This window comes from Caretta caretta, chromosome 12 (assembly GCF_965140235.1).
Source record: "Caretta caretta isolate rCarCar2 chromosome 12, rCarCar1.hap1, whole genome shotgun sequence".
Taxonomy (NCBI): Eukaryota; Metazoa; Chordata; order Testudines; family Cheloniidae; genus Caretta; species Caretta caretta.
This window is the reverse complement of record NC_134217.1, coordinates 18,159,291-18,185,899: the sequence shown is the minus strand read 5'-3', so window position 1 is coordinate 18,185,899 and position 26,609 is coordinate 18,159,291. Positions and strand designations below refer to the sequence as shown.

The 26,609-nt window shown below is 41.1% G+C and overlaps 1 protein-coding gene and 1 long non-coding RNA gene across 3 annotated transcripts in view; one reads left to right on the top strand and one right to left on the bottom strand.

The window, feature by feature from the left end:
- Positions 1–5,306, bottom strand: part of N4BP1 (NEDD4 binding protein 1) — a 37,473-nt gene extending 32,167 nt beyond the window's left edge. For both annotated transcript variants that reach the window (XM_048816327.2, XM_048816332.2), the window contains exon 1: positions 4,947–5,306. In XM_048816327.2, the coding sequence (XP_048672284.2) occupies positions 4,947–5,192 (246 nt within the window). In that variant the 5' untranslated portion in view covers positions 5,193–5,306. The remainder of the gene's footprint in view (positions 1–4,946) is intronic.
- A 79-nt stretch (positions 5,307–5,385) lies between these two features.
- Positions 5,386–26,609, top strand: part of LOC125620529 (uncharacterized) — a 30,026-nt gene continuing 8,802 nt past the window's right edge. The window contains exons 1-2 of the long non-coding RNA XR_007352259.2: positions 5,386–5,989; positions 22,762–22,851. This is a non-coding gene — a long non-coding RNA (uncharacterized LOC125620529). The remainder of the gene's footprint in view (positions 5,990–22,761; positions 22,852–26,609) is intronic.

Below are 26,609 nucleotides of genomic sequence, written 5' to 3'. Positions count from 1 at the left end.
TGCTTGGAGGAGGCCCTGGTGATGCGTTTTCTGGCCACATCCTGTATGGCTTTCTCCGTGATGCTTCTCATTGTCGGGTCCAGGCATATCAGTGTCCACCAGTTGACAGAGTTTTAACCACTGTGTCATCTAACCCTGCCTAGAGCAGATCTAGGCAACTTTGTGGTTAAAATGCTGACAATTTGTTGCCTCAGTTAAAGAAAGAATTAAAAGGTCATATAACACCCAGAACCCCAACTGGCACTTTTTTTGGTAGTTTCCATAGAGAAGCCAAGGATTTATTTGGAGCAGTGATATTCAGACTGAGGTTTGAGAGTCACAAATGGCTCTTTGCAGCACATATTAAAAGACGGCGTGATTTAATTATTAACCTAAGTTATTAACCAATCAGGATGCTTTTACTATGTTATTAACCAGTTGTAGTTGATAAATAATAATACATGATCAGTCATTTTGCTGTGAGAATAATATAAACTAAATATTTCCCTGTCATACTGTTTAAATATGAATATATAATACTATAGTAAATGAAAGGAAGAATTCACACTACCCAATTCATTTGGGTAATGTTGATGGCTAATTTGGTTCCTGAACCACTGAGGTCCAAGTATCACTGCTTTTGAGGTATAAAGTAGTGGATAATTATCATGCTCAAAGTGAAGGCACATTAGAGGACCGTTGGCTTTTCCCCTGCATGTGTTTTATTTACAGAATAAGTAACTAGAGCAGTTAAATTTCTAGTGTTATGACTAGCACATTTACAAGCACAACAAATTATTTTTTTCTTGAAAGCAGTTTTTACAGAATGACTAGCTCATCCACAATGTTCAAAGAAAACTCAATTTTTCTGAAAACACATGGGACAATGCGATGCTGATCCTGTTAGGGTTCCTGTTATATAAAAAATAGTAAAAACATTAAGCTTCTGAGAGTTGGTGGCTTTTTCAATCTATAAATCATTCATAGACTTAATTGAAATAAATTATTCTGCAGTTCCACCGCTAAAGAATTAAACTTTAAGAACTAAAATGTAAAGCTAAAATTATTTGAATTAGACCTAGGAATAGGTGCTAAGAATCTCTATTAATACGAGGAGGAGAAACACAACAGGAATTAATTTGTTTTGGAACCAGTCTGCAAAAAGTATGATGCTCAATGTGCCATTCTCCTCACATGCCTCAAATGGGCTACCGTTGTCAGGTTCATGTCATTAACTATTGGAGTAATGCCAATTGCAACATTGTAGTTGCACCCCCGAAAAGTTTGCCAAAGAAATTTGATTACAAAACCACTCTTAAGAGATTTATTTGAGCATAAGCTTTCGTGAGCTACAGCTCACTTCATTGGATGCATACTGTGGAAAATACAGAAGATGTTTTTATACACACAGACCATGAAAAAAAGCTATTACCAACAGGAGAGTGGGGTGGGGTGAGGGTGGAGGAGAAAACCTGGATTTCTGCTGGAAATGGCCCACCTTGATTATCATACACATTGTAAGGAGAGTGATCACTTTAGATAAGCTATTACCAGCAGGAGAGTGGGGTGGGGGGAGAGAAAACCTTTTGTAGTGATAAACACCCATTTTTTTTCATGGTCTGTGTGTATAAAAACATTTTCTGTATTTTCCACAGTATGCATCCAATGAAGTGAGCTGTAGCTCACGAAAGCTTATGCTCAAATAAATTGGTTAGTCTCTAAGGTGCCACAAGTACTCCTTTTCTTTTTGCGAATACAGACTAACACGGCTGTTACTCTGAAACCTGTCTTAGGAGATTGTTTCACATCAGTTAGTGTCATACCCAACACTCCAAAATATCAGAGAATGTATGAACAGGAAAGACTAGCTAGCCTTTTCCTGGCTTAGCATAACTCATTTTTTTGCTTTTTAATTGGATAAGTTGCCATCTATTCCAAAAACTAAACTGATGAAATCACATAGGCTCTGTCTGCTCTGATGCTGAAGAGGTATTAGCAATGTCAAACTGTTAGCATTCTTCTAGGAAGAACTGTGTTAACACCATTCAATGCAATGATAAACAGGGCCTTAGGCTACAAAAATGCCATGAAAATAGACATGTTTAAAACAACTGTATAACATGGCTGGAGCATAACCACTTCATAACAGATTTTTCTAGACTGTGCAGGCAGGAAAACAAAACAAAAACTATATTCTAATCACATTAAGAAAACATGTTTTAGTCAACATATTTTTTACCATCCACATAGCCCCCAAGAAGAAACTAAATTATTATGGTTGCAGCCTGACTGTAAGATAGCTCTCAAGGAGAAATCAAGTTGCGTGCATGGTAAAAACCATGCTGACTAAAACATTTCTTAACATGATTAGAATATGGTTCTTGTTTTGTTTTTTTCCTGCCTGCACAGTCTAGAAGAAACTGATAAATGATGAAATTGATAAAATACTTAGGACACAGCCATTTTTCACAATTGTGTGACAGCAGGGCTATACTTTCATGTTGACAGAGCCTTATAATGTTTGATTCCTTATTTCTCACGCTTATAAACAGTGGCACAAAAAACAATACACTGGCAATCTGAACACACCAACTTGTTAGGACGGGTCAGTGTCTGAGTTGGAGTTCTTTTTATACGGATGTATTTTATTTCTGTATCTTCCGCCTCCTCCCTTCATGCACAAATACTCAATCTAAAACTATCTGAGGTAAGGTACGGGTGATCCATAGCTGTTTATGTTACATCAATACAAACATACACTAAGGCCACGTCTATACTACTGGAACTATAGTAGCATAGCTAAGGCGCCATAGCTATATGCCAGCATAACTCAATAGTTAACTTCATTTTTAGTTTTTACTGAAAAAATCCCAGGTTTTATAAAAGCTATTATTAAGTTATTATTATTTACTGATTTTCATCTGAATTTTGACAACGTAAGTACATGAAAATACTGATTATGTTAAGAAAATCCAATACACTGCATTGGGTAGATGTGTTTATGTTAATAAATTAGTCTAGATGCAACATGAATCTGTCTGTTAAAGTAAGGCAACATACACCTGCACATATATGTATATACTGTCAATGTACAGTTAACTAAGTGACAGCATTAAACTTCTTTTACTTTTAATACTCTTACTCTGTTGCTTTTTTCTATCCTCCTATCCCCAATATTTCACCCAGAAAACTTAATTTTTTGTACTGAATTACACCCGTTTTTTAAATTCCCAGGAAACATCATAAAAACTGTAAATTGAGGGCCTTACCCAGTGGTGAGATGAAGCCAGTTATCCGGTTGTTAAATTTAGAAGCCGTTTTAGAACCGGTTGTCCCTGTGAAAAGTGGCGCCTTAGTTGCAGACTCCATGGGTGCTCCGGGGTTGGAGCATCCAAGGAGAAAATTTGGTGGGTGCAGAGCAGCCACCGGCAGCTCCCCACCCCGTACCTGGCCCCAGCTCACCTCCGCTCCGCCTCCTTCCCTGAACGTGTGGCCCCGCTCTGCTGCCTGCACCGCAGCAGGTAACCGGGGGGCGGGACGCAGGGGAACTGCTCCCCTCCCCAGCTCACCTCCACCTCCCTGGGCCTGAGTGCGAAGCCACCGCCTGCTTCTCAGCCCTCCCAGGCTTCCCACATGAACCGCTGATTCGCGGGAAGCTGGGGGGTGGGGGGCAGTGGAGAAGCAGAGTGGGGCCACATGTTCAGGGGAGGAGGCGAGTGGAGGTGAGCTGGGGCCGGGAGCGGGGAGCTGCCGGTGGGGGCTCTGCACCCACCAAATTTTCCCCGTGGGTGCTCCAGCCCCGGAGCACACATTGAGTTGGCGCCTAAGGTGCGACTTGTTATGGGATCAATGAGGGGAGCGACTGCTACGCTACCCCGCCCCTAGGAGCCAGAGGGACCTGCTAGATGCTTCCTGGGAGCTGCCCCAGGTAAGCACCGCTGGGACTCCCCACCTCGTCCCCCGGCAGGTCCCTCTGTCTCTTAGGGGCAGGGTGGGCACCCACTATGGTAGCCCAAGAGACCCTCCTGCTCGGTTCTGGGGGCAGTCAGGGGACAGAGGAAGGGGATGGATGGGGCAGGGGTCCCAGGGGGGCATCAAGGAACACGGGGGGGTTGGATGGGGCAGAAGTCCCGGGGGGGCGGGGGTGGGCATCGACCCCCTCATGGCCTGAGGAGGGAACCGGTTGTTAAGATTTTGGCAGCTCATCCCTGGCCTTACTCATAGTTTAGATCCAGCTTACAGGGATGGAAGAGATTTTTTATGGCTTTAAGATCACCACCTGTCTGAACAATGGTCATTAGGTGGATAGAAGCATTCAACCTAGCTGCATCTACACTTGGGGTTAGGTCAGCATAACTAGATAGTTCAGGGTGTGGATTTTTTCCACACCCCTGAGAAACATAGCTATGTTGACCTACATTTCAAATGTAGACCAGGCCATAGATCAAGAATCAGTTTTATCCTCCATAAGAGTGGCAGAGGTTCTCAACTATTGGAATATGCCCCAATGTCTGAACCTCATTCTCCCACTCCCTGTATACAGTCCACATTACACCTCAACCACCACCTTCTCTCCGGGACTATTTAAAAAATAACTAAGCTCAGGCAACCACGTGTAAACCATAACCAGCCCTAGTCTGTGCTGAAGTGTCCCCTCCACCCCCCTCCTTCCTGTGTGGCCAGCAGAGACTCAACAAAAGCATCATCATTCTGACGCTGAAAACGTGCTCAGCGCTGTACAGGGCCCGTCTCCCCGCCAGCCAGAGCGTGGCTGTGAGCCAGCCTTGCTCTCACAAGGGGTCCAACACTGCAGGGAGCCCGGTCAGGAGCCGGGGGAGGGGGTGGATTAAGAGAGGGGAAGCCGGGAGGAAGACAGGTGAGGGGAGTTCCGGGAGCGCGGGCGGACCCCTCGCTAGGAGCATCCAAGGGGCCGATGTACCTGAGGCGCCGACCCCACCCCTCGTTACCTTGGCGCTGCGCACGGTCTCCTTGTCCCCAGAGAGCCGCAGCCAGATCCTGTCAGTGGCCGGGCCCGAGCCAGGGGTCTGTCCCGAGGGGCACCAGCCTCCCGGCGCCCCCAGCACGGCGAGCCGCACCCCGAACAGGCTCTGAATGCGGCCTCGACTCTTCTCCAGGAAGCGGCTCTTCTCCGCCGGAGCCGTGAACTCGTCTAGCACCGGCACGGGGCCGTCGGCCGCTCCGGGCGCCGCCATCAGAGCCGGCCAGGGAACCCTGCGCTATTGCCTCCCATAGTTCCGCACCCCAGGGACAACAACACCAGCGGGGAAACCCCTGCTGCCCTCATCACGGCGAGACAGACACGTCATCCGTCTGCGACGCAAGCTCCGCGCGGGGCGCCTGACTCCGACCAATCACTCAATCGCCATCCACTTTGTGAGGCAGGGGCCGCCCGCTACCCCTCCGAGAAAACGACGCGTGGCGATCATCTTTGTTATGGGCGAGACGTCTCTCTGCCATCTTTACTGAGGGCAAAACGAGAGCCCTGCCCTACGCTGTATCGATACGAGCCATGTTTACTGAGAGAAACGCCCGTCCCCCGCCCTTCAGGGGAACGCAAAACAGGAACGTCACCGGTAACGTCCTCAAAAATTCCCCTGCTCCTTTCAGTGGAAGCTCAGCCCTGCCCCAGGCTCTCCCTTCGGCACCTGCCCAGAGTGACTGGGGAAAAAAAAATCCTTCCTGGGGCAGATGACAAACCGCCTTGCCTTGCACTTGGGCTGCGAATAGTTCGACGCTGGCTCGGGCTGTCGAGCTCCAAGGCAGGCTGGTGAGAGGGGCATGGAAATTGCCTTGTGAAGGAGAACGATGAAGCAGCAGTGTTTGTGTGTGAGCGCAGGGGAGCCTTTTCTGGAAAAGTAAACAGTGGCCTCAGCTCCCATAGTTTATTCTGAGACTCACCATATTTGGTGGGTTTCCTCCCGCCCTTTAAAGTCCCAGTTCTTGGAGTCATGTGATTACCTCAGAATCTCAGCTTTCATTTAAGAGAAAAGTAAGTTCCTGCCCCTCATAGTTACAGAGAAATGCTTGTAGCTTTTAAACCAGCTCTTGTGATTTTTTTGACATGGTGGGTGAGGTAATGTTTTTTTATTGGACCAAACTTCTGTTGGTGAGAGAGAGAGAAGCTTTTTCAGAAGAGCTCTCTGTCAGCTCCAAAGCTTGCCTCATTGACCAACAACAGCCTGTGGTTTGGCAAAAAAAAAAAAAAAAGTGTGTGAAACCAGGTGTATGGTGTCAGACTTTGAGCAGATAAAGGAGGTAATTCCTAGCACAAACAGACCCTGCTAAAGATGAAATTCTAGGCTCCTGAACACAGACTATTTCCAGGGGGACTCTTCTTTCCTTTAGCTTGCATAGCTGCATTTTGTTTTTATTTCCTGATGCTACGTTTTGTAACAAACAAACCTATTACATCTCTGGCTGATTTCCTGAAATGATTTGGTGCCATCTGTTGTTCAAATGCAGCTAGTGCAAGCTCTGGTAATCATGAATGGAAAGTAGGAAGTTTTATTATCAAAAAGAAAAGGAGTACTTGTGGCACCTTAGAGACTAACCAATTTATTTGAGCATAAGCTTTCGTGAGCCACAGCTCACTTCATCGGATGCATACTGTGGAAAGTACAGAAGATCTTTTTATACACACAAACCATGAAAAAATGGGTGTTTAGCACTACAAAAGGTTTTCTCTCCCCCCCCCCCCCCCACTCTCCTGCTGGTAATAGCTTATCTAAAGTGATCACTCTCCTTACAATGTGTATGATAATCAAGCTGGGCCATTTCCAGCACAAATCCAGGTTTTCTCCCCACGAATTTACAAGCAGCTGAGATATGCATCCGATGAATTGAGCTGTAGCTCACGAAAGCTCATGTTCAAATAAATTGGTTAGTCTTTAAGGTGCCACAAGTCCTCCTTTTCTTTTGTGGATACAGACTAACACGGCTGCTACTCTGAAACCTGAGATAGAGAAGAATATCATTACAAAGTCCAAAAGCAAATGTTTTGAGATCTAGCTGTGCAGTCTGCTGTACGTTTTGTAGATGACTCAACACAACCAAAGGCTTAATTGTTTCATAAACAAAGTGGTCCCTTCTTGAGACTTTATTAATTTATTTCTTTGTGGTATATTTTGTCATACTGTGTTTCTCAGTGCTTTGCATTTAAAAGTTTTGATCCAAGGGTTGAATGGACAATACATTAAAACAGTTAATATTATATTAAATGTGGTTTGTAGCATACAATGATGTGAGCCTTCTTACTGAAGCCAATGCAAGCTTGTAATAAAGTTCTCAGAGAACATGGCCCTGTTCATTAAAAATTAAGTAGCATGTGAGATTATAATGCTCAGTACAAGCAGAAATTTCTTTTGTTTTTAATTTCTAGTCTAAAATAGCATATGAAATTAGAGGTAGAAAAAAACAGCATTGTATGGACTCTTAGGCTGTGATCCTGCAAACAGTTATGCATATACTTAATTTTACACAGATGTGTAAGGGTATGGTTACACTGTAAAGAAAAACCCATGGCACTGAGTATCAGAGCCAGGGTCAAATAGACGTGGGCTTGCAGGGTTTGGACTGTTGGGCTAAAGATAGCAGTGTAGACCTTTGGGCCTGGGCTCTGAAACCCAGAAAACGTGGAGGGTCTGTCAGCCCAGGCTCCAGCCCAAGCCTGAACATCTACATTGCTATTTTTAGCCCCACAGCCTGAGCCCAGTCAGTTGATCTGGGCTCTGAGACTTGGTGCCACAGGTTTGTTGTTTGCAATGTAGACATACCCTAAGTGTCTGAAGGAACAGAGATTTAGTTTCAGGGGCCATCACAAATTGAAATGAAAGCTAGTTTTGTCAAAAGGTCTGCTGAGGTTTGCAAACATGCGTCTAGTGTGAGGCAAATCTGGGTTGATTTATGGCTTCAGATGGAACCTAAAGGAACTTTTTTTCACATGGCTGTAACTCAAAGCTAGATAAAACCTGTAGGTTACAGCAGAGATTTATTTTGTATTCACTTGAAATTATAGCTCGCAACTGATCTCCCTTGTAATATGGAGATTCATAGAATCATAGGACTGGAGGGTAACTTGAGAGGCCATCTAGTCCAGTCCCCTGCACTCATGGCAGGAATAAGTATTATCTTTAGCATTCCTGACAGATGTTTGTCTCACCTGCTCTTAAAAATCTCCAATGATGGAGATTCTACAGCCTCCATAGGCAATTTATTTCAGTGCTTAACCGCCCTGACAGTTACGAAGTTTTTCCTAAAGTCCAACCTAAACCACCCTTGCTGCAATTTAAGCCCATTGCTTCTTGTCCTATCCACAGAGGTGAAGAAGAACCATTTTTCTCCCTCCTCCTTGTAATAACTTGTTATGTATTTGTTGACTGTTATCATGTCCCCTCTCTGTCTTTTCTTTTCCAGACTAAACAAACCCAGTTTTTTTCAATTTTCCCTCATAGGTCGTGCTTTCTAGACCTTTAATCATTTTTCTTGCTCTTCTCTGGACTTTCCAGTTTGTCCACATCTTTCCTGAAATGTGGCTCCCAGAACTGGACACAATACTCTAGTTGAGGCCTAATCAGTGCAGAGTAGAGTGGAAGAATTACTTCTTGTTTCTTGCTTACAACACTCCTGCTAATACATCCCAGAATGATGTTAGCTTTTTTTTGCAACAGCGTTACACTGTTGACTCATATTTAGCTTATATTCCACTATGACCCCAAGATCCCTTTGCAGTACTCACTACAAAAAGTAATTTTCCCTCTGCTGATACTCACACCTTCTTGTCAACTGCTGGAAATGGCTGACATCCACTTTGATTGCATTGGCCTCATTAGCATTAAAAAAGTAATTTTCCCTCTCTTGATCTTCACCCCTTCTTGTCAATTGCTGAGAATGGGCCACTTCCACCTTAATTGAATTGGCCTCATTAGCATTCACTCCCCACTTGGTAAGGCAACTCCCATCTTTTCATGTGCTGTGTATATATATACTGCTTACTGTATTTTTCACTCCATGCATCTGATGAAGTGGGTTTTAGCCCACAAAAGCTTATGCTCAGATAAATTTGTTAGTCTCTGTCATAAATATAAAGGGAAGGGTAAACCCCTTTGAAATCCCTCCTGGCCAGGGGAAAGCTCCTCTCACCTGTAAAGGGTTAAGAAGCTAAAGGTAACCTCGCTGGCACCTGACCAAAATGACCAATGAGGAGACAAGAGACTTTCAAAAGCTGGGAGGAGGGAGAGAAACAAAGGGTCTGTATGTCTGTCTATATGCTCGTTTCTGTCGGGGGATAGACCAGGAATGGAGTCTTAGAACTTTTAGTAAGTAATCTAGCTAGGTATGTGTTAGATTATGATTTCTTTAAATGGCTGAGAAAAGAATTGTGCTGAATAGAATAACTATTTCTGTCTGTGTATCTTTTTTGTAACTTAAGGTTTTGCCTAGAGGAGTTCTCTATGTTTTTGAATCTAATTACCCTGTAAGATATCTACCATCCTGATTTTACAGGGGGGATTTCTTCATTTCTATTTACTTCTATTTTTATTAAAAGTCTTCTTGTAAGAAAACTGAATGCTTTTTCATTGTTCTCAGATCCAAGGGTTTGGGTCTGTGGTCACCTATGCAAATTGGTGAGGCTTTTTATCCAACATTTCCCAGGAAAGGGGGGGTGCAAGTGTTGGGAGGATTGTTCATTGTTCTTAAGATCCAAGGGTCTGGGTCTGTAGTCACCTAGGCAAATTGGTGAGGCTTTTTACCAAACCTTGTCCAGGAAGTGGGGTGCAAGGTTTTGGGAAGTATTTTGGGGGGAAGGACGCGTCCAAACAGCTCTTCCCCAGTAACCAATATTACTTTGGTGGTGGTAGCGGCCAGTCCAAGGACAACGGGTGGAATATTTTGTACCTTGGGGAAGTTTTGACCTAAGCTGGTAAAGATAAGCTTAGGAGGTTTTTTCATGCAGGTCCCCACATCTGTACCCTAGAGTTCAGAGTGGGGGAGGAACCTTGACAGTCTCTAAGGTGCCACAAGGACTCCTCATTGTTCTTCCTAGGCAGTCATTTCCCATTTTGTATGTGTGCAACTGATTGTTCCTTCCTAAATAGAGTACTTTGCATTTGTCCTTATTGAATTTCATCCTATTTATTTCAGACTATTTCTCCACTTTGTCTAGATCATTTTGAATTTTAATCCTATCCTCCAAAGCACTTGCAACCCCTCCCAGCTTGGTATCATCTGCAAACTTTATAAGTGTACTCTCTATGCCATTATCTAAATCATTGATAAAGATATTGAATAGAACCGGACCCTGAACTGATCCCTGTGGGACCCCACTTATTATGTCCTTTCAGCATGACTGTGACTCACTGATAACTACTTTTTGGGAATGGTTTTCCAACCAGTTTTGCACCCACCTTATAGTAGCTTCATCTAGGTTGTATTGCCCTAGTTTGTTTGAGATGGTCATGTGAGACAGTATCAAAAGCTTTACTAAAGTCAAGATATGCCATGTCTACTGCTTCCCCATTATCCACAAGGCTTGTTACCCTGTCAAAAAAAGCTACCAGGTTTGTTTGACACGATTTTTTCTTGACAAATCCATGTTGACTGTTACTTATCGTATTTATCTTCTAGATGTTTTTAAATTGATTGCTTAATTATTTGCTCCATTATCTTTCCAGGTACTGAAGTTAAGCTGACTGGTCTGTAATTTTCCAGGGTGTCCTTATTTCCCTTTTTATAGATTGGCATTATATCTGCCCTTTTCCAGTCTTCTGGAATCACTCCTGTCTTCCATGACTTTTCACAGATAATCGCTAATGGCTCAGCTGTCTCCTCAGTCAGCTCCTTGAGTATTCTAGGATGCATTTCGTCAGGCCGTGGTGACTTGAAGACATCTAACTTGTCTAAGTAATTTTTGACTTGTTCTTTCCCTATTTTAGCCTCTGATCTTACCTCATTTTCACTGACATTCACTATGTTAGACATTCAATCACCACTGACCTTCTTGGTGAGAACTGAAACAAAGAAGTCATTAAGCACCTCTGCCATTTCTGCATTTTCTGTGATTATTTCCTCCCACTCATTGAGTAATGGGCCTACCCTGTCCTTGGTCTTTCTCTTGCTTCTAATGTATTTGTAGAATGTTTTCTTGTTACCCTTTATGTCTGTAGCTAGTTCGATCTCGTTTTGTGCCTTGGCCTTTCTAATTTTGTCCCTACATACTTTTGTTTATATTCATCCTTCGTAATTTGACCTAGTTTCCACTTTTTGTAGGCCTTTTTTTTGATTTTTAGATCACTGAAGGTCTCCTGGCTAAGCGAAGGTGGTCTCTTGCCATATTTCCTATCTTTCCTACGCAGTGGAATAGTTTGCTTTTGTGCCATTAATAATGTCTCTTTGAAAAACTGCCGACTGTCTTCAATTGTTTTTTCCCTTAGACTTGCTTCCCATGTCATCTTACCTACCAACTCCTTAAGTTTGATAAAGTCTGCCTTCTTGAAATCCATTGTCTTTATTTTGCCCGTTCTCCCTCCTACCACTCCTTAGAATCATGAACACTATCATTTCATAATCACTTTCACCCAAGCTGCCTTCCACTTTCAAATTCTCAACCAGTTCCTCCCTATTTGTCAAAATCAAATCTAGAACAGCCTCTTCCCTACTAGCTTTCTCCACCTTCTGAAATAAAAAATTTTTGGATAATTTGTGCCCTGCTGTGTTGTTTTCCCAACGGATGTCTGTGTCGTTGAAGTCCCACATCACCACCAAGTCCTGTGCTTTGGAAGATTTTGTTAATTTTTTTAAAAAAGCCTCATCCACCTCTTCTTCCAGGTTAGGTGGTCTGTAGTACACCCCTACCATGACAGAGAAGTTTGAACTGAGATCTTAACTTCCTATCTCAGGCCCAGAACTGTACTTGAACCAGATTCAGAATCTGAGCAAATTCTTATATTATTTTATCATATACTTTATTAACAATGACCATTTGTTGAAAAAGTAAAGAATGCATTACAAAGAATTTCCACAGTAAACTCTCATCATTGAGGGGGCTGTTAGCAAGAGGAGAACTTCCCTGTCTCTGTAGCTGCATCCCATAGGTTTGAGGGAGGGAGCCCTCTATTTATTATTTATTTATTATCTGTCTCCAGTTAGTAGAGGACACCAACCATATCCTTCTCCTGCTCCTGGATTTCCACATGGAGAACCAGAAGGAGCTCGTACCGCTAGGACATTTTAGGAATTATCCAAAAGCAGGAATATATGTGAGATGAATGCCAAGTTATCAATTATTTATATTAGAGCTGGGAAAATACCACAAAACATTTTTGACATACATTTTCTGAAACTGAAAAAATTAACTAGCTTCAACCATGCTACACGCCTGTGTGCTTTCCATGGGCATTCCAGCAACTGAGTTTTGGCTGCACAAATGATCATGGAAAATGAACTTTAGGCTCCCAGCCTGAAATATTTACACCTGAGAGAGATACTTGATGGAGGATGGGCTGTTGCTTGACACAGCATGGAGTGGAGACTCGCTTCCAAAATCCCCCTTTAGAGTCTTGACAGAAAAGCTGTTCAACAAGCCAGTCAAGATTTGATGATACCCTTAACAAATACTGCCCTGATCCTGGCGAACACTTACACACGAGCATATAACTTTATGCACGTGGATAGTGTCACTGAGTCCAGTAGGACTACTCACATGCATGAAGTTAAACAGATATGTGAATGTTTGCAGGATCAGGGCCTAAAACACAAATATGTACCCAATTACTTGGTGTGACTGTGCTGAGAGGAAACTAAGATTAAATCTGCACCAATCCAATAAATTTTATGGTTGCCCAATTTTTCTGGGAATGATACATCAGGCATGATGACCCATGTGGCCAAGAAATGAAAAGATTTAGACTTTTCTAACACACTCCAATCCTGATTATCTGCTACCTCTCTCCCTACCCCTCCAATGGCTCTATCAAGTCCTCCTTGGGAGGTTCTGAGGACTTGTATTCATTGAAGGTCTCCAGATTTTAGAAATAAAAAAAGCTAAAAGCAAAAATAGATTAAAAAGAAAAAAAAAGACTGAGGTAGATTCACAGAGCTGCATGAAGAAGCCTGAATTGTTCAGGTTTCCAATCGTGTCCACACTGAGCTCACTGCTGACCTGTATGCTCATGTGGAGCTGGTTGGTTTGTAGGCAAGGAGATGTTGCCTGCATGGAGCTTATGGCTAGAGCTAGACTGTAGTGACCCTAGTGTATAATATGCTCTGCTTTAGACAGTGATGTTACTTCTTTGATTCCAAGAGCACAAGTTTATATAAATGATTAAACATAAAGTGTAGGTTTAGTAATCAGGACAGTTCTTTTGACTAAGCTGAGTTTGTCCCTTCTGTTTCAAAAGCAGTTGATTTATTACCTCTCCCTGCCCCACAAAAGCTGAATATTTTTTTTGAAAATCACTGAATTTTTAAAAAGGGGGGAAAAAGCACATTTTCCAGTTATAGACTCAGCAATTGCTGAGTCTGTGTTAGCTTTTTTTTAATTAATGGAGTCTGCATCTGTTTTTGAGGCATTTTTGAATGTGTGTGCTGGAGTTCCTTAATTAGTTACAAAAAGCTGCAGGTGTGCTGGCAAAGACTATTAGTGAGACTGGGAAGTATTCCAGAAGAGAGTTTTTTAATGTAAATATTTAGCTGTATGATTATGAGTCATTTTAAAGTTTTCAACACTATTTGGTCTATGCACAGTGGTGTTTTAAAATATTCTGGCTTCATTTGAATGGTTGACAAATAAATGATAATGGAGGAATATAACCTTCATTACGAGGGAGTTAAACACTATTAAATTACTTGCAAGAATGACAAGTGATGTTCTTGGGTTGTCACTGTAATACAAATCTCTTGGCTTTTAGGAGTAGCTGCCCCAAATTTAGCTGAAATGTTGCACGCAAATGTTATGAACTTAATTACTACACTATAAATGAGTTTAAAATGACTACACCTTGTTGCAGTTTCAGAAAATGTCAGTGAAGGAAATATTCTTGCCGAAGTTGTAATGTGGGAAGTTAAAAACTTTTAAATATTATTGTGCTTATAGTTTATTCAAATCTAGACTTAGCATAGTAAACACTTGTTTTTCCACTTGCAGCTCAAATGGGATTTTTTTCTCAAATAGGCTGAGGTCAGGAATTACTTTCCAAACAGGAATTATCCAAGTATCTGGCCCAATAACTGGGCTGCAGTTATTTGTCCAGATACTTGGATGTACTATGTCCACTTAGTGGTGTATTGTTGATGGAATCTGACCTTGGGTCCTCCGTATCCTGCCCTAGGAGGATCATTCCAGTACAGGCAAGCTGACGTGGGGGGGCATGCTTGAAAGAAAGGGGGCTTTGTTCCAGAAGTCTATATGCTACACTGATCTCTGGCCATGAGAAGCAGTTAGGGTCTATGTACTGGCCCAACATGCAGCAACTCCTGGGTCAGAGGAATCCCAAGATGAGCTTGATACTGCTTTTTCATCTACTTACCCTTGATCCGAAGTGTGTGCAGTTCAGCTGGACCACATCATCATTATGTGGAAGTATTGTGTCAACACAACTTATATAATTCTTACGAATTAAATATAGTGTCCAGGAGGGGAAAGAGGGCTGACTGACCCCTACCTCCATGACAGTACTTAGGGAGGAAGTACATATCTCCAAATAAAAAATATGGTTGAATAGGAGGAGCTGGGATGTTGCTTCAGCTCAGTTTTTAACCAGTTAAAAGATAACTGGACAGCATAGAGGCCACCAAACACGTAATTTGGCTCAGGACAGAACATCATGGAGCTACATCTGGTTCGTTATGGAGTAGGATCCCTCTGAGGAACAGGTGCCTGTTAACACCATCTAGAGATCATGTTTCAGGTCTTTGGAAGGGGCGGGAGGTCAGGTGTGTTGTATTAATTTAGATGGAATATATGGGCTAAAAGTGTTAACATAAACCAGTCATGGTTTAACATTAAACAGGGGTCAACAAGATCTGGGGTTTGATATACAGAAACTTCAGCCTGCTTTGTACTGTAGCAAAGATGGTATTAATTTTTTAACCATGTATTAAAGATGAAGAAAAGAAGGAAAAACAGTTAAAGCATTTGAAATGTAAAGTATTAAATAAGGCCTTCATTTTACCAACATTTTCTTTCCTTCCTTCATTTCCTTCCTTCATTTTCCTTTTGGAAGGAAACCCCCCTGCTGTTTGACAGTATCTTAGGTGGTATTAAAAATTGTAATAATTGTCCTTTTGGGGAAAAGAAGAGAAGTTAGTAGAGATGGGCTGAAAATCTCATTGCGGCTGTTAAAGCCTGATCTCACTTCCAAGAGGCAAAACAAGGCAAACACACACACCAAAGAACAGCAAAGGAAGAAAATGCAGCTTCTGTCTCCAGTGTTAACTCTCACTTGCAGCCTTAAGGCTGTTCTGGGCTTGTATTTTTCAGCAGTATCAGCTACCTCGAGATTTGGAAACTTGTACTAGCTGTGATGCTGTAGGAATGAAACATTACCATTTATATCATTAATATTGACACTGTTTGGCAACAAATCTTGTACAAAGCATGTCATGTAAGATGTCAATGGAAAAGTTATGATTGGCCAAGTATGATGATCCTGGTTATATGCATGTATTATTTTTGTATCTGAAGTTATAAATATTGACTATATACTGGCATCCTACCTATGTGCAGTATTCCTTGTCAACATCCATAGGGTAGTTTATATCCAGTCTAGCCAGCCATTGTGAATTAAATCTCATAATGGGCCAGAGAAGAAATTCATCCCACGCAGTGAGCCTTCCTGTGGATACCATAGCCAGAATATGGGTAATGGCTGTTCCTGTGAATCATCAAAGCATGTAAAGGCATGTGATTTGCTCATGTGACCCTGGACTCCATCTTGTGCCTGTAAGTTTCCACAAACTAAGACAGAGAGCATTCCCTCCACATGGGAGAAGTTATAAAGGAGCCTGGAAGCATCTCTATTTTGCCTCTCCTGCTCTGATTTCTGGACTATGGATTTATACTAAAAAGAGCATTCCAATCAATGGACTGAGAACTTTCCAATCTTTTGGAAGTTACCAGAGACTTTACAGGCCATCAGTCTGTAACATCACTGCTACAAACCTGATCCAAGAACTTTGCAATGATTGTATGGTATATGATTTCTTTGACCATTATAGTGTTCTCCTTTTTTTTTCTCTCATAAATAAACTTAGATATTAGTTACTAAAGGATTGCCAATAGCGTGATTATTGGGTAAGACCTGTGTTAGATATTGACCTGGCTGTGGCTGATCTTTTGGGATTAGAAGGACCCTTTGTTTGATGAAATTGGTTTTAAATAACCACTCATCTTAGTCTAGTTTCTGGGTGATAAAATGAGTGCTGGAATGCCTAAGGAGTCTGCATTTTTCACTTGTTAACCAGTGTGGTAAGGCAGAAGTTTACTTTTGTTACTGACTTGGCATATCTTATGATAGAATAACCGTCAGTTCAGGGGTGAGTATGCCCTATTTCTCAGCATTTTGTCCTGAATCTGATATTCTCAGTTGTGACACACTGAGGCACGGTGACACCAGCATCGGGCTGTTCAGGGCACTGCTTTTAGCTGCCTCTTTCTGGTCACCGGCTTACAGCAGTGTTTCAAAAAATGCAGTCTTGGCTGGCTAAGCCAGACTCTGTCTTGGCTAAGCCAGACAGAAAGAAAAAGGAGAAGGATAGGAAAGAGATGAAATAAAGTGGAGAAATAAAAGGACACTTAGGGCTAGAGAGGGACAAAGTCTCACATGTTAGATGGTATTCAGGACTCAGAGGTGGCAGTGTCATCTGCATCCCTCCCTCTGGCCTGGTCTGGTCAAGACATTTTTCAGGATCAAGATGACAAAGACCCAGGGTCCTAGGAAACAGTGGAGGTAGCAGCCATGATAGTGAAGCTCACTCCAGTAGCAATTTTTTTTCTCCCAAAGTCCCTTTCTTTAAGAACACCAAAGTGTTGCCAACTCCACACAGCAGGAAGTCACCGGACAAACCTTGAAAAGTTGCTAGATGTAGTTGTTCAAGCACTCAAAAGGAGTGAAAAATTCGCTAAACACAAACACACACACACATGACCAGGCGAGTGTAGTCACAAAATCATTCACAAGCAGCTCAACAGTGTTAAAAAAATCCATGCTATGTTCTTCTTACTACATTCTGCTGGACACCAAGTCAATATCATTACGTCTCAATTGAGCATGTCCTGGAAGGAATCCTATTCCAGGGCTTCTTGAGCTGAGATCATTATAATCTGCTGGTGAGGAAAAGAAATTTGTTGAGGATAATGAAATATTTTGCTAAAGCCCGGTGCATTTTGGGTAAAGCAGCACATTAACCAGGGCTTGTTTTTTAACCGAATGTGTTATTTCTCGCTTCTATGTAGTAGGTAGCACATCCTGTGATGCAGGGGAAGATGGCTAATGAAGAGGGCAGGGTGCGGGAGGCAGGTTAGTCAGCAAGGAGAGCCGCAAGGATGGAAGTTGGGGTGGGATGAGAAAGGGCCCAGTGCCCTAATGGGGTGGAGGGCACTGTGCCTCCATGGAGGAAGCCCTGAATAGGGTTGCCAACTCTGACTGAAGCTATTCCGAGATTTTTTTTTTTTTCTAACATGACATAATGTCATTTTCTGAAAATTTCCTATTAAAATCTCCTGGTTTGCTTTCAATAGTCACTGGGAGATTGATGCTGATTCCAGGAGACTCCAGGTTAATCCTGGAGGCTTGGCAACCATATTACTACAGGATCAAAGGTGGAGCTAGCTTGATTTTTGGCTCCCCTTTACTCCTTCCCCTGGCTTGACCTGGAAACAGGGGGAAGGGATCTGGCTAGTGGATTTTTGTTTTTAACTCTACTTTCTTGGCTCCCTGCAGGGCCGAGCTCAGGTCAGATGAATGCCCTCTTCCCTTTCACTAGCTTATCAGCTCAAATCCTGGCTGGCAAGAGCATAGACCATCTCCTCGTTATTCTAGTCACCAAGTAGGCCTAATATCTGACATACCAATTTTGATTTATTGATTTTTTTTTTTTTAGTCTTTCACTGTTCTTGTTTACTCAGCTTGATTGTAATACAATTCTTGAATTATATCAATACACCTTTTTTGTTCAGTTTTTCTTCCTCCCTTTTGTAACCTTTTCCCAGCAACTTTTGTTAAAGGTTATTGTGACCTTTTATAAACTTTCACTCACTTTTTACAGTTGAGCTCATAATTAGGGTAAATTTGTAGGCCCATTATCACAGCAGGTCTTTTGCATCCTGCTTTCATTGGGTCAAAGTCAAAGATCATTCTTGTAGGGAAGTTGATAGGCATTCCAAGCAGAAGACCATACTACCTTAGAAAGCATTGGGCAACTGATTGAGAGAGAGGGATATTTTTGGTTAGAAAATGGATCTCTTCATTCAACTTGAATTTGATGGTTTTGATCAGTTGGAGATGCTTTATCTGAATGGTGTCCAACTGCTTTTCAGTCTCGACAGTGAGGGGCCATGTTTCAGTCCTCTAGGTCACAATATTGATAAAACATTATATATACTAGGTTTTGTGTCTCTACTTATCAGGGTGTTTGGTTGGTGAAAGATATTCTCAATGAGGTGCTCCATGACTGACAACACTTTTGCAGGGCGGGCTTAAAGTTCATTCTCGATGCTGCCCATGCTATCAACAACAGAGCTAAGGCAAGAGAAACCACCCTGCGTGTTTGCTGACTAACATGCTAGATCCCTCAGTGTGTTCAAAATCACTGACTGGAAGAAATTTGGTTTTACCCCAATTAATTTTCAGGCCAACATTTGCCATTTAGCTTTCCAGGACTTTAAGTGCCACAACAAGCTCATCCATTGATTCACCAACTAGTTCTATATTATCAGCAAAATCAACATTGGTGAGATTCTTATCACCAAGGCATTTGCCTAAAATTCATTTGCTTAGGCTAGTGTTTCTCCAACTGGGGTCTGCAGACCCCTGGGGGTCCATGAGGGTAGTCCAGGGGGTCTGCGGGCCCCTCTGATCAACTCCTCCTCGTCCCTCCCAGTGTCTCCTGCATGCCGGGGAACAGCTGTTCAGCGGTGTGCAGGAGGTGCTGGGAGGGAGAGGGAGGAGCGGGGCTGTGGCGTACTTGGGGGAGGAGGCAGAAAGAGATGGGGTAGAGGTGGGGTGGGGGTGGGCGTTGGGGAAGGGGTAGTCATGGCAGGGCCTGGGGATGAACGGGAGTTTGGGGGTCTGCAAATTTCTTTAAATCAAAACGGGAATCCTTGGGTTGCTAAAGTTTGAGAACTGCTGGCTTAGGCTAGGTCTACACTATGAGCGCTACAACAGCAGAGCTACGGTGGTACAGCTATGCCTCTGTTATGCCATACTGTAGATACTTGCCACGGTGATGGAAGGGCCTTTTTTCATCAATGTACATTAACCAATGTAGTTAATCCACCACCCTGAGCAGCAGTAGCTAGGTCGATAGAAGAATTATTCTGTTGATATAGACACACCTACACCAGGGGTGAGGTCATCTTAACTATGGTGCCCAGAGGTGTAGACCAGGCCTTAGTGTCTATCAAGTATATAGTCTATGGCAGCATTGAAGAGTTCTGGGGTAGCAAGATATCCTTGTCAAATGCCTCTCAGTTCAGAAGAAGATGGTTCGTTTCCTGTTTACAAGAACTCAGTTTGAGGAGGCATCATGTGGGAGATGGAAAATTCTACAGAGCTTGCAAGGGAGGCCTGTGAGTTTCACAATCAGCCAAAGTGATTCCCTGTCAACAGAGTCAAATGTAGCCGTGGTATCCGTAAATGCAATGTGAGCAGGGCACTTGAATTCTTATGCATTCTTAATAAGCTGGCATGCTGTGAAGATTTGCTCCATCATGGAATGGCTGATTTGTTGTGGTCTTCTCTTGCTTCTTAAGACATCAGCAGCTCAGGTGAGCAAGACAAAAAGCAAAAACTTCTCCTGGATGGATAGAAGAGCAATGCTGCAATCGTCCCAACTATTTTGCTGTCTTATGTTTCCAAAGCAGTAAAATAGTGCCTTTTTTTCCCAGTCAGACAACTCTGTTCTCCACATGATAAAAAACATCATCTGCAGTCACAAAACAATAGCTGGTCCAGCACTTTTTAACAGTTGCTCAGGAATGCCACAGATTCCTGCTGCCTTATTTTACATCTCTGTGAATTTTGTTTGTAAATGCGTCAGGATCGTTTTGTGTAGGACAGGTGAATTTGGTGGTGGCCTTAATGCCAGGGTCCAAAGAAACAGCGGGTGTGATAAGCAACTGGCTGAAATGTTCACTCCATTTCTGTATTGGTTAGCTGATCAGAACTGGAGTAGAACACGCCAAGTGAATGATTTCTCATCAGTGAGGTCATTCAAATGTTTATACAAGGAGGTGATGTAGTTTCTGGCAGAAGTTTCCTCAAGTGTGATGGCTTTAGCTTCCATAAAAGCTTTGTGGTCAATGTGTATCACTTTATAATGAGTGCCATTTAGTTTATGGTACATGACCATATCACCTCTTAAACAAGTCATGTGATGCTGTCCAATGATGGTTAGGGTATTAACGGAGATCCAGGATTTCTTGGTTCTTTGTTTAGGACCAATGATGGTCATAGCAGCATTGGTTATTTGGGATCTGAAGTTTGTCCAGGTGGATTCAATATATTATTGCAAGGTCTCAAAGCTGTTTGAGATTTCAACTGCATAGCAGTTTCAAATGCTATTGATTTGTAGCATAGATAGTTCAAATTTTGTTAACCCAATTATTACTTTGTTTGTGCTTTTTAATCTAAGATGGAAATTTGCAGACACTAATTTATGTTCAGTGTTACCAAGCTCCGTGGATCAGTAAGTTCTGCAGTTGCTGATGGATAATTTCCAGCGACAAGAGATTATAATGTAATCAATCATCTTCTTTGTTAGAGCTGAGCTGATTATAGAATTCTGTCCTTCTCTTCATCAGATATTTCATTGGTTGGACCATAGCAAGGAATAATTATCCATCTTCCACGTGTATGCTGGAACTGGAATTATTTAAGTAGGCAACTGAAAATTGATGCAAATGATATATCAATATGCAGATATAAAGTTTAAAGAAGAGTCTCATTCCTTCCTTTCTCAAATTCCAAGCACTCGACCACATAAGATGGTAGTTATCTGTGAGGAAAGAACAAGCATCTTTAATATAGGTTAAAAGGTGGAAATTCTAATTCTATAGAAAACAACTGCTGATTCAGAAAAGCCTCTGACCAGATTTTACACAATGAAAGATTGACAAGACCTTGATCAAAGGCATGATGGACAAGGACAGAATAAAGGGCAAGATTCTGTAACTCTGACATTGGCCCAGATTTTCTGCTCCTTTACATCTTGTGCTGCTGTTAACACTTGTACTAAATGATCACAAAATAGGTGTAAACACTGCCAAATCAGAACTGTAGCAGTTTGCCCCCACTTTGCCCAGGAGCAAATTACTACACAAGGTTCAAGGGAGCGGAGATTTAGTCGCATTGAGTATTATTAACTCTTATGAGTAGTCTCATTGGATTCAATCGGACTGCTGACATGAGTAAATAAATATTATTCTGCATGAATAAAGGGTTGCAGAATTTGACTGCACGTTTTGGGGCCATGTATAAACATTGATGTAAACGAGCAGTAAGCACTCTCTAAAGGGCCAGGTAAATAGTTCTGTTGTAATTAAATACAGAAATCTCAGTAGTAACAAAGTGAGAAGGAAAAAAGTTACTGAATTAATCATTTCAAGTTTTGAGATAATATATTAACATAAGAAGTATAAAAGAAATAATTACGCAATCATGCAGTGTCTTATTCTTGTGAGTAATGTCATTGCTGCCAGTGGGACTGTAGGCATGACTACTGATTACTTTCAGGAGAACGATTTTGTGGGATTTGGCCCTAAATTTGCATTTTATTTCAGCTGCTAAAGGAGAGTGATACCATTCCATTTATATTCTTTAGTTAAGAAACAGGAAGAATTTTTTTAAATTAGTGAAGACAGTTTCTATCGGATGAGTATGCTGTGTTCTAGTATCCCCTTTGTTCTTTCATGTTATGTGTACTTTATTTTAACAGACAATCCCCTGCATTTCACCTTGTATAGTCATTTACAACTGCACAAAGTAAGTACAAAATGCTTCCATCCTGATTTAGTAGTGGTTTGCACCCACTATGCACAGGTGTATATGATAACACATGGACCAAGGCAGTGGAGAATCAGGCTCACAGGGTTTCAATCAAAGTAGCAGACAGAGGTCTTGATCAAGAGGACCCTACTGAAGTCAATAGGCTAGATCCTCAGCTGGTGTAAATCATCATACTTCTACTGACTTCAGTTGAGTTTTGCTAATTTATACCAGCTGAAGATCTGGTTCAAGCTGCACTGGTGTAAAACTGGAACGAATGAAAAGTGAATTAAGCTCTGGATTTTTACATAGAAACCAAAGAGGCATTTACACTGACTACGCTATATTTTCCTGCATGCCTTGAAGCAAAAGCCATGCAATTAGATATCAGATGAAGGCTCTTTCTAGGCAGAGACCTTTTGGAAATTGCTCTAACCCTTTAACATTTAGAGAAGCATATTTATAGAACTAGAGTGCCTTGCTATGTATGCTTGTTTTAACAAAAGTAAAAACAGAAGAAAAAATCCCAAGGATGCTATGATCCCATTTCCGTCTCTCCTAGTAGGAATACTAGGAAGACAGTCCACATTAAGGAGTGTGTTTTGGAACTGAAGAATCCCCTGACCAGATTCAAGAAAGAGATAACTTGGAGGTAATTTATTTTATACTGGTTTACTAAAGAGATGACATTTCCACTTCCAATTGTTATTTAATCTGCTCTCCCATACTAATGAATATTAATTCCTAGTGGTTATTTACAATCTATTAAATAGAAAATAATGGAGCATCCTAAAATCTTAGCACAGTTGGATCATTATGAATGTACAGATGCCAGGAACTTAGAAATTATTTCTACAACTATATCTATCTGTTAATATTTGAACACAGTTAAATGTTATTGAGGAATTACATGAAAATGTGGATAATCAGAATTATTTATTCATCCAGTGCCTACTGTTATGATGGTTTTTAACAAATCAACTTATGCTGTGATTTAAAAAAAATATAGCTTACCTTTTTGTATTACTAATAGTAGGCTAGCCCTCAGCTTGTTTAAATCAGCATGGCACCTTTGACTTCAGTGGAGCCACACTCATTTACACTACCTGAGGATCTAGCTGAATGATTATCATCAGATAATCTCAAAGTAGTCAAATGGGCAGAGTTTAGCCCATTAAGACCAAATCTTCCAAATTGATCCATGTCGGTGGACATTTACATCTGTAAGATTGGCTTGCTAGGTCATGACCTAATATAGTGAAGCAATATGTCAGAAGTCAGAATATTTCAAGTTAAGACTAGAAATCTAATTTTATCCTATGCTATATATTGGGCCTTTAGAAAAACACAATGTGTGTGACTATGAGAGATAATCAATAACATTATTGATTTTTAGGCTTTTAACATAATATTAACAGAGGTGACATCTTGTAAAATCTCATAAACCGGGCAGGATTGGTCTGGTAAATATTTGAAAAGGAAACCATGAAGGAAACCCCAGTTACTAGAAGAAATGTCATCTACTGAATCATGAAAGCCAGATTTCTAAGCTCCTGGTCCTATATTTGTGTAGACGGTATTGATTTCACCACTGGGGCCTAAGTCAGTATGAAACCCTAGCGTGGTGGGAGGGGATACTGGGCTGTTAGAGGTGACCTCTCCAAGATTACAAGTTCTGAGTGCTTGTGTTCATTAAAGATCTTCTGGCCTTTTTCACAAGAGTAAGGGAGTTCTCCATTAGAGAAAGTGTCTTGCCAAATTCAGGCTTGCTTTTATTTAATCCATTTATAGGACACCTGATGCATGCTTCTACATGTTGTACTTGGGCAATTACATTCTGCTTGTCAGCATCTAAATTCCTCTTGCAGCATCAACAGGTTATGGTATTGTTCTTCAGACTTTCTCCTGCTTTAAGATGTGTGGTGGTTCTGTGCACCATTAAATAACTGATGCATTCAATTCCAGAGGCAGCAGCTGCTACTCAACCCCTTTTGTTGTATGCAGTTTACTCCCTCTGCCCCATGTAGTTGGCCAGTGTATGGGGTTGGGGGAGAGCTTGACCACTTCCTGCACTTTTGGAAGAACTATGCCCCCACAGGGGAGCTGAAACGGTGCAATCCTTGTGTTTTTCAGAGTACAAGTGCTGCAACTGGCCTTATGCTGCATAAGTATATGGGGAAGACTCTTTATGTCCTCCCTTCCCACTGCATAAGGGGCCATATAAGGTCCAGAAAGAATCTGGCCCTACAGTTGTGAAGTCTGGTATGTGCTTCAGGATCCTTTGGGTTGAAAAGCTAGAGATACGAGATAGTAGTGAAATATATATATATTTTTAAAATACCACCAGAACAAGTGAAGCTTTAAAGCTTTATATTAAACAGTTCATGCTACCTAAACAGTATCTGGCCTGATTTTACTGATGGTGTATTTATTGTGTTTTCATTTTGTTTTTGCTGTCCCATAAACACTTTTAGGCTGTGGTCTCTTTGTGCCACATCCCTTTGTAACTCCTTCGAGCGGGGAAGGGGGCAGCAACTTTCAGATTTTTCCAAAATGTCCTTTCTAATCATTATTCCAACCTCTGTTTCAACAGTGCTAAGTCACTAAGACAAACATCCTTATTCTTCTTTCATTTAGCATGTGTAAATCAGGAGTTATCTCTAGTGATGTCAATGGAGCTACCCTGCTATAAAACTGGTATAGGTGAGAAGAGAATCAAGCTCTAGCTTGACAATATTTCATTTTCTCTTTTTTCGGAAGAGTATTTCAAACAATAACCCTTCTTCCTTACCTGCCCATCAAGAAACTCATTACAACAGTAGCTGTGATCCGAGACCTAAATAACAGAGCTGGGAATTGAACTGTGGTCGTCCAGAACTCAAAGACGTTAGATGCTCTCTGTTATTTATTAGTGAATTGTATCACCTTGGTAACTACTGATAGACAAATCAATCCTGTCATTTGTACTATTTGAAAAACATAATTACCAGATAAAGACTGATTTAATACTCGATGTATTAAATTTTAAATGAAAAATTACTTGCTAAATTGCATGGTTTCTTTGTCCAAACTCTTCTGAGAAATATAAAGGTTTCACATTCACTCTAGCTGTATACATTTCAGGTAATTTCCTCTGCAAGATACTGTTCCTCATGTATTTTAATTAAAACGAGGAAAAGAAATGTATCATCTTTGCTATATCTCATGCTAATGAATACTAGTTTGAAAATACATGTTTATTGATTTTTACATGATGATTTCCTTAGATCCAAAAGATGCTATTTATCCAAGAACATTTCTAAAAACAGTAGGGGGCATCATTTCACTTTTGTAATTCTTCTGAGACATTATCCCAGAGCATTGTGTGTGCAAACTGAATTTTCTTTTTTGTTTATGGCATTAATCCTGAGGTTAAGGTTGGCCTGTGGTGAGCAATAATAAGTTTAACCTTTGACTTCATACAATAAGATGTAATTTATCATTTCTAGACTCTTTTGTAAGTCCCATTACCCTCACTTCTGTTTAAGATAAATTGAGATAAGTGAACACTTGATATCAGTGATCTGCACATGCAAAACATAAAGAAAATAAGTAAATTAGATTCTTAGTGCTTTATTCTCTGAATGTATATTAAAAATCTAACACATACGCTTAAAGAACTCTTAAACTGTAAGTCAGCTTTTGTACTGTGCAAAGCATTCTGTCCTTTAAATAGATTTCAAGCAAATAAATATAACCCCTTCTGGCATTTCAATATTTGGAAAAGTTTTCATTAAAAAAAGATAATCCTAATATCTTCAAGGAAATAGAAGCACATTATAGCATGGGAAGTAGCCATGCATTTGTAATAATTTACTTGCTGTGTAACTTATGAGTGGAAAAGTGTTTTTTCAAATTAATATTTAAAGACAGACTCAACAATTTATACAAATTTAAAGACAATTGTTCAATTGACTTTAAATGTATTATTGTAACTGTGGTTATTCATTTGTAAAGTATCTGTGTACTGTCTTTATGCATCATCTCCTTGGGTTTTTTTTCTTGCAGCTTGTTAAATATAATTTCTTTGACAGCTGTAAATTTTTCTGCACTTCCCTGTTTGACTATAGTTTCACTGTGAATTTAAAGGACAAATTTGGTTATAACCTATCTATACTATAGCCTGGCCACTGGTAGTAGAGCCAAGTAATATCCCTTTCTGATTGGATTTCCCTTAAACCCAGAATGCCCTCATTCAACCCCAGAACCTAGTATCTCCTGCTGAAAGGAATTGTCATCTCATTTTACTGAGAAGATCTCTTGCATCTGGGATGACTTCATGGGACACCATGAAAAAGAAGTTGAGCTCAGAACTGAAAACACAGTAGCCTCCTTCCAAGAATATGGCCCATTTGCACAAGAAGCAGCCAC